Here is an 8,494-nt window from a genome sequence, read left to right as displayed (position 1 = left end):
CCAAGGAACAAATCACCATTTTAAACACAGAGTGTGGTACAAAAATCTCTTTTTTCACCTTTCGGGATGAATCAAAAAAGACATTTGTATTGCCATCTATCTGTCCTCAGGTAGGAATTCTAAGCCGTTCGAGCACACATATATAAGGTGGTACTGCCTCTTGGCTACATTTGTTTTGTAAAGATGGACCACTAGAGGCAATTCCATTTCCTTCAAGGCCTCAAAACGCTCACCTACGCACATCCATCATGTGTGCGAGCAAAAGGAGTTACGATTTCAGCCACGTACACTGACCACACTGCAGGCACCGCTGGCAAGCCCCGGGTTTCGTCAGGGTGCCGCCTCACCTGCGCTAAGGCTCCTTCCTTCCTTCCTTCCATCCTTCCATCCTCCTCCTCCTCCCTCCCCACGCCTCTTCAACGCCAAGTGTCCCTCCACGGAGACTCCGGCCTTCCCCCACCCCACGGTCTCCTCCCTCCAAGCCCGAGGGAAGACAGACACTCCTCCCGAGGTGGCTCCGCCACCCCACACGGCGGCAGCCGGGCAGGTGAGCAAGAGCCGCCCCGGCCCCGGGGCCGGCCGGGCCGCGCTCCGCCCACGGGGGCGAGCCGCGGGGCTGGCCGCCACCTGCCGCCGCTCCCGGCAGCAGGTCCTCGCTGCCTCTTTGCTTCTTTCCCGGCAGCCGCGGAGACGTAGGGGCGAGTGAAGGGAGAAGCGGCCGCACTTCCCCGTGGGAGAAGGAGAGCGCTCCCGCAGCGGGCGGGGGGGCGCCCGCAGGTCAGTGCCGCCTCCCGTACCTGTTGCTCTGGAAGCCGGCGGGGGGAGGCAGGGAGGGAGGGAGGGAGCGAGCGAGCGGCGCCCCACCGCCGCAGGCGCCCCACCGCCGCAGGCACCCCAGGAGGTACGCGAGCTCCCGGCCCGTGGGGAGATGGCAGCCCTGAGGCACCAGGCCTCGGGGCCCACTTCTGCAGCTGGGGGAGAGTGTGCAGGGAGCGGATCCCGCCCAGCCCCGGGTCGTATTTACCTGTAACTCTGTCAGCCGCGCAGGGGAAGGCGGAGCGGCGTTTGAAAGCCTGTCAGCGGGACTCGAGCAGGGGCAGAGCGCAGTACTGTGCCCCGGCGCCCACCTGGCCACTTGTGCCAGACCTGTCCCGAGCTGTCCCTCCCTGCCTGGCCGCTGGCGGCGTGGCGGGCAGGCGTCCCCCAGCTGAGCTGCCCGCAGCCCCTCAGCAGGGCATGAGAGGTCCTCAGCGCCTTCAGCGGCACCCAGAGTCGGCCCGAGCAGAGGGCTGCTCGCCCGGCTGCCCGCCCGTTCTCGCTGTCTTTTCCCCCTCCTCAGGCACCCGAGATGGCTGACAGCGCCGCGGCCACCTCCGCCCCCCGTACCGGCGTGAAGGGCAGCTCGGCAGGGCCCTGGTGGAAGTCGCTGACCAGCAAGAAGCACAAGGAAGCGGCGGCCGCCCCGCCACCCGCTGCCGCCAGCGAGACCCCCGCCACCCCGCCTAGCCCCGGCGGCCGGGAGGAGCAGCCGCCGGTCTTGGGCAGCGGTGATGCCGCGGGGACGGGCGGCGGCAACCGCCGGACCCTCCGCGTCTCCCATTCGGGCCGCTTCAAGGAGAGGCGGAAGGTGCGCACCTCGCTGCTGGCCGACGGCCCCGAGGTCTTCGACGGAGGCGGTGCCGTGGGCACTGCCGCCCAAGGGGCCGAGTAGCCCAGGAGGGCTTCGCCCCCGGAGCAGCGGTCCGGTGAAGAGCCGCCACTGGACGGGCGGCCGGAGCACCGGCAGGACAGACGGCTGGAGTCTGCAGCCACCCCACAGCTGGAACTGGCATTGCTTAGCCCCGTGGGCAACATGGAGATGCGTGGCAGCGGCCTGCCCAGCCCTGAGCGGACCCTGCGGAGAGCCCAGCACCTCTGTCAGCCCGGTGGACAGCGTGCAGTGTTACATGGACTCCGCCAAGACCAAACCCCTAGACGACAGACCAATGTGATTGTCTTACCGAAATAACACCAATAAACACCCCGATCCCTGTACTGCAATGAGTGGACTCAGGTGCTATCCCAGGGCTGATGCTAGGGTCTCTAGTTTCCCCCCAGCCCTTGCCAGGAGCCAAGGTGCTGACTTCTCAGGCCTGTGACCCAGCTCCTCTCAGCTCTCTGGCCCAGAAGGCACTTTGCTGCTCGCATCTCACTTGCTGCCTTATCGAAGGAAGCATGGAATGAAGTGCTCTTATCTAATTTCAGGGCTGAGGACCTCCAGCAGTGCCGTGTGTGCCGCTGTCCTGCCATTAGCAGGCATGGCATGAACCCATCCTCCTTCCCCTGCAAGAGCGATATAGTGAGAGGCAGACACTTGCATTCACCCGTGCCCCACATCATCATTTGTAAATATACAAAAGGCAAGACCATGCTGTTTCTCTCCCTCTTCTTACTGTCTAATGGCAAGCAGGTGTTTTCAGAGGCTGGCCTCCCATAGCTGGGTTACAGAGGGAGGCCGGATTTTGTCAGGTGATTCACCCGTGATCTTTGCATAATTGGTGGTAACCGGTATAATGAAGCTGTGGCGAAGAAATTGTGTGATAAAATGTAAATTCTGAGAGACAAGCAGCCCTGGAGAGCACAGACAGGGTTGTACTCCTAATGTGGAAACAGGCTTGGGCATCACTGGAAATGTTCTTTACCGTTTGCTGTGTCTAAGGCTTGTGAAGCAAGGCTAAGGGAGTCGCAGGATTTCGTTTGGTAGCGAGGTAATGTGCTTTCACCCAGGCGGCTGTCTGCTGCCTCTGACACCACCTGGATTGTTGGACAGAGTAAACTGTAAGCCAGATTTGTACTGGTGGTGTGCCTTACAGAGCAAACTCAGCAATTCCACATTTCTTGACAGTAGGTGATGTAGCAGCAACTGATCTATTTATTTTCAATGCATTTGCAATACACTTTGTACTGTTAAAATGGGTTTAGACTCTTTCTAAATGTGAAATAAGGTATTGCGTGGTGTCAGGGGGGCTGAAAACGACTTCCTCAAGTCCAGTATTTCGCCATTTTGATTTTGTTTGGTTGTAAATCATCATTTAAGGTCAATTTAAAAATTAAAAACCAGAAATGATCTGAAAGGAAATGAGAGCTGAGAGCTGAGTCCCAGGTGAAAATGGGGATTAAACCAGTCACTGAAATGATGCAGCAGATGCTGGGCAAGTGCCCCATGGTTCGCTGTGCATGATAATACCTAATGAACTTCTTGTGTGGTGAACTCAGCCAGCCTAGCTGGCTTAGGCACTGGCTGGCCCTTCTCTCAGCCACTCCTTCAGACTCTGAAACTCAAGGATAAGGGGACTGTAGCATCAAATCTACTTCCATAAAGGCTTTTTTATACCCAGTGTGCAAGCATAATGCTTTTTTATTTCCCTTAGTAAAACTCTGGGGTACTGGTTTTGGACTGCGTTTTATGTTCACTAGTATATGCTGACCAAGAAAAGAGCTGGAATGTTGTGGGGGAAGCTCTGAAGTTTCTCCTTGGAGATGCATTTCTTCTGGTTAGCTTTTTTTGGTCAGGGGGCATCTGAAACCTGGCCCCAGATGAAGGGATGTGTGTGTGAGAGAGAGAGAGAGAGAGAAAGAGGAAAATGTAAGAGCTGCGAGTGGAGAGACAGATGAAGAACAACTATGCATCATCTGCAGTTAGCCAGGGCTCTATTTATACATTCTAGGGCCAAAAGAACCTTTTGTGTGTGTGTGTTTGCACTCAAAATGGAAGAACAAGGAAGGAAGGAGATACTGCATGTTTCTTACTCCTTCATCTGGTTTTAGTGTGAGCTCTGGGAGGTTCAGATCCACAGAACTATCCATGGGCCTGAGCATGCAGGCTACTGGTTTACACATTTCATGCAGATGCTTTTCTGCATTTTTAATCCTGGTGTGAAAATGCTTTCTTTTTTTCCCTGTACCTCCAAGCTACCTCTTTCTGCAGTGAACCTCTGATCTCTGGACACGTCTCAGGTTTGTTGGTTGAAATTCTTTATCTAGGCACAAGATACCTGGCAGTTCAGGTTTTGTTTGAGAAGTCTGCTATGCTGTTCACATGGCTGCTTCATGATTCAATTATCAATAGTAGTTAATATATGACTAAGTATCAGCCACCTCTTAATCCTTGTGTGTGGTACTTCCAGCCTGCAAATTTGGCCAAGGGTTCCCAATAAATGCAGATGAAACGACTCGCTTGCAGCCATCCTCCATCTTTAGCCTGACCTTGAGCTGTGGGAAGGAGACGTAATCCTATCTTCCTGTTCAGGCAAATCCTTGCTTCAATGAATTTGATAGCAGCCGCTGAAAAACTAGATCCATGAGAAAATGGGCTGGCTGCCTCATCTCACTTTCCCCACCCTCTCTGCAAGGGCCCTGCAGCAGCAGCTTTAGGTTAGTTCTGACCTGGGTGCCGCAGTGAGGAGTGAGAATTTGGCCATAAACAACTTGTAGCACAAAACCAGTACTCTTGTTTCTCAGCCTGAGCATCAGGTAAAGCTTTAAGTCATCTATACATGTGCAAGTGAATTAAGCTGATAGAGACAAGGATGGCATTTTATGGAGCAGCTAATTATTTGTTTTAACCACTGAAGTGGGGAAAGTTTGACCTTCCTTTGGTAAGGGAGAATATGTGCTCAGTTACAACAGCAGTGCATTTCTGTGTATTGAATTATTAAAGGGCTGTTTGCATTCTTAAGATAGGTCTTTTCCTCAGCTCCTTTATAAATACCATGCATCAGAAAGTACATTTAGGAAGCAGAGCTCCTGAGAAGGTAGTTGGCTGTTTGTTTTTGAAAGCAAGCAGTGACATACTGACAAAATAAATGGAAGGAAGCAGATGAGGCTCAACCTCAGCTGCCTCAGTTGCAGTGCAGTTTTCTTACTATTACTCCAGATACCACTGAGAACTACAAGTCTGGGAGGGGGTTGGAGAGGGGGGAATAAATATTTAGTAAATAGAGCTAACTTTTCAAATAAACTTGCTAAGTATATGTCTGCTTATTCCTGCTCTTGCCAAAACTAAAAATAAATCCCTGAGTAGCTGCCTGGTGAATCATTCCCTGCAATTGCAGGCTGGTCAGTCTGGACCTCAGCAAAGATTATAAGGGAGCACCTGCATAAAATGTCCTAAATTGGAAACACTGGAATAAATGCCTGGAAAGCCTCAAGACTTTAAACTTCAGATGTTATGTCAGGGTATGACTCAAGCTGAGGAGGACAGGGGTCTTGACTGATTTTGGGGGGTTTGTTGTGTTGGGGTTTGTTTTTTTTTTGAGTTCTGTCCTCCCTGTAGTGCAACCAAGGATAATTTTATATCTGAATTACTAAGTTATTTGTCCATGAGGAAGATAACCTCATACAGGGTCTAAAATCTGAAGGCCAGAACAGCAGCCTTGGCCTGGGCAGTGCAGCTGGATGCTTGGTATTAAAAGCCATGTTTAATTTAGCTCAATCACCTGGTATCTCACTGGAAGAAAAAGCTATTTTGAGCACAGGTACAAACTGGAACCTCACTCTGCTCTGTTTTGAGATCCTACCTTGTAGGGCAGACAAAAGAATCCCAAACCTTGCATTTTCTAAGCTGTTTTCTAAAAGCTGTGGTGAGAGAGAGTTGGTTATAGAATGGTATTTGAGACCACATAATTGCAGCATTTAAGGAAACAAACCTTTGCCCTTCATCACTAATTTATTGTAAGATGGGAGACCTGCTGGCTTTGATTTTTCATTGCCAAATAAACCAAAAAGGGATAATGTTGCTTGATTCTATAGGGCACCAGAAGCAGTGAGGTAATTTCTCTTTATCTGTTTTTATCCTTAATGAGGCATCTGAAACTCACAAATAGCCCCAAGAAACAATCCTTGGATGTAGTCTTCAACTAAAGCATATTCATTAGCAGCTGCATCTTACCAGTTTGATTTACTGCCCATTTTATCCAGATAAAGAAATCTTAACAGCAGATCAGATGTGGTTGGGGGGGGGGGGGGGGGTGTGTGTGTAGCAAACAGCTTTCCACGATAGCTGTAAGGCATGATTTTAAATGAAAGAATTTACTCTGGTGAGTAATCCTCATCAGATCTAGATGTCATGTTTCATGTGAATAAAAATGAGTTAGAATGTGGGGTTTTTTTCCCCACAGTATTCGTTACCAGACCATCAGATGTTTTGGGCATTAGGTAGGTTTGATTCTCAGACTCAAGCCTGTGGGTGCCATGAATCTGCTGCTTGTTTGCCACACTGCAAGTGTTTCCCCTCATCCAAAATCACCATTCATCATAGCAGTTCCTTTTACACTAAGGAGGGAAAAAGCACAACCCTCTTTATTACTGACAATAGGAACCAGGCCTATGCATGTCTGTTGAGTGAAAAAAATTAGAGGTGCTGAGCTCCTGAGCTCGTCTCCCCTATGAGGAGAGGCTGAGGGAGCTGGGATTGTTTAGCCTGGAGAAGAGGAGGCTCAGGGGTGACCTCATTGCTCTCTACAACTACCTGAAAGGTGATTGTAGCCAGGTGGGGGTTGGTCTCTTCTCTCTAGCAACCAGCATCAGAACAAGAGGACACAGTCTCAAGCTGTGCCAGGGGAAGTCTAGGCTTGAGGTGAGGAGAAAGTTCTTCACAGAGAGAGTCATTCATCATTGGAATGTGCTGCCCAGGGAGGTGGTGGAGTCCCCATCCCTGGAGGTGTTCAAGAGGGGATTGGACGTGGCACTTGGTGCCATGGTCTAGTCAGCAGGTCTGTGGTGACAGGTTGGACTTGATGATCTTTGAGGTCTCTTCCAACCTTGGTGATACTGTGATACTGTGAACTTTGGTGGCTCAGGGTTGGGGTTTTTGTTGTTGTTGTTCTTTCTTTTCTTCTTTTTTCAGTGCTGAGTTAAGTTTGTTTTGCTTTACGTCTTTGTTTGAGCAGACAAACTGTCCACCGATTTCATAAGAACTGCTCAGTGACAGGAGAGTGAGCAATGCTTCAGTGGCCAAGGGAAAAGTTATAATAGATCCAGTTTTATGGACAGCAGCAGAGCTGAGCCTTAGTCTTGATGCTGGAAATGCCTGGGAAACAGCAGGAGCCTCACAGTCTGCACATTCTGGCTTGTGTTTATCTTGGCATGTGCTTTCAGTGACAGGAGTTTCCAAAAATCCGAGGTGGTTTACCTGTCCTGTTTAAAATCACTGGGTTCCAGACTAGGAGCATGGTCTAAACTTAAAAGAGAAATCCTGCCAGCAGCACTTCCTAGAAGTGCTGTAGCTCAGACCTCTGCAACAAAAGGAGAAATCAAAACAAAACAAAGTCTTTTCTGGCTCCTCTATTTTCAGGTTCTTTTCTTGGCATAGCAATGCTTACCAATGCATGGTCCCTGCTGGACCATAAAGCAGCTGGAGAAATAAAAATGTATGAAATAGCCATTCTGGATGTACAAGGAGAGCTTTTTGTACTGGCAGTCTCTTGTGAAAAGGACAAACCATGCCCTAGACATGACACCAGACATTTAAGGGTAGTTTAATTCTTCCTGCAAAGCTAGGAAGCTCTGGCTTGTTTCTGGTTCTGTTATTAACTGGCCAATAGTTAGATGTGAAAATGCATCTAGGCAATATATTAGCTAGCTCACAGGTTAATTAACATCTGCTGAATTACATCTGAAATGAAAAACAGTGAGAAAGGGAGGAATTGCAATAGAACAGCAAATGTTACTGACCATGGCCAGCAGGGCAAGGGAGGTGATTCTCCCCCTCCACTCAGCTCTGGTGAGACCCAACCTGGAGTACTGCATCCAGTTCTGGAGCCCCTATTACAAGAGGGTTATGGAGGTGCTGGAAGGTGTCCAGAGAAGGGCCACAAGGATGAGCAGAGGGCTGGAGCACCTCTCCTATGAGGACAGACTGAAGGAGTTGGGGCTGTTCAGTCTGCAGAAGAGAAGGCTCCGAGGTGACCTAATTGTGGCCTTCCGGTATCTGAAGGGGGCTACAGGAAGGCTGGGGAAGGACTTCTCAAGATCTCAGGTAGTGATAGGACTAGGGGGAATGGAATGAAGCTGGAGGTGGGGAGATTCAGGCTGGAGGTGAGGAGGAAGTTCTTCCCCATGAGAGTGGTGAAGCCCTGGAATGTGTTGTCCAGGGAGGTGGTCGAGGCCCCATCCCTTGAGGTGTTTAAGCCCAGGCTGGATGAGGCTCTGGCCAGGCTGATGTAGTGTGGGGTGTCCATGGGGGTTGGAACTAGGTGATTCTTGTGGTCCCTTCCAACCCTGACTGATTCTACTATGATACTATGACTGGAACCATGGAAACTTTGGAAAGCACTTCAGATAGTGCCTGGTTTGGTCACAGACAGCTATTCTTCCTTAATTCCTATGTTTTTATTTCTCTGCTGGAATAATCTTATTCACTATATATTATCCCCTTAGGTCTATTTATTGAATTTCTCCTCCCTTTTTTGTACTGGAAAATAAATTTGGCTGGTCTTGTGCCCTTTAGAAGGTA

The 8,494-nt window shown here is 50.2% G+C and overlaps 1 protein-coding gene across 2 annotated transcripts; it reads left to right on the top strand.

Annotated features, from left to right (window-relative positions):
• Positions 1 to 525: 525 nt before the first annotated feature.
• On the top strand, positions 526 to 5,785 carry PRR15 (proline rich 15). 2 transcript variants are annotated; one of them, XM_068152372.1, is made up of 3 exons: positions 526 to 547; positions 683 to 777; positions 1,340 to 5,785. In XM_068152372.1, the coding sequence occupies exon 3, from the start codon at positions 1,349 to 1,351 to the stop codon at positions 1,709 to 1,711; it is 363 nt and encodes a 120-aa protein (XP_068008473.1). In that variant the 5' UTR covers positions 526 to 547; positions 683 to 777; positions 1,340 to 1,348; the 3' UTR covers positions 1,712 to 5,785. The 2 variants fall into 2 exon arrangements, with proteins under 2 accessions (XP_068008473.1, XP_068008472.1); XM_068152371.1 differs by lacking the exon at positions 526 to 547 and having other exon boundaries at positions 584 to 777.
• Positions 5,786 to 8,494: the final 2,709 nt, after the last annotated feature.

Source organism: Melanerpes formicivorus, unplaced genomic scaffold (assembly GCF_026170545.1).
Source record: "Melanerpes formicivorus ecotype bairdi unplaced genomic scaffold, bMelFor1.0.p_v2 SCAF_23, whole genome shotgun sequence".
Classification (NCBI taxonomy): Eukaryota; Metazoa; Chordata; class Aves; order Piciformes; family Picidae; genus Melanerpes; species Melanerpes formicivorus.
Note: the sequence above shows the minus strand (reverse complement) of the source record. Positions and strands in the feature narration are given on the sequence as shown.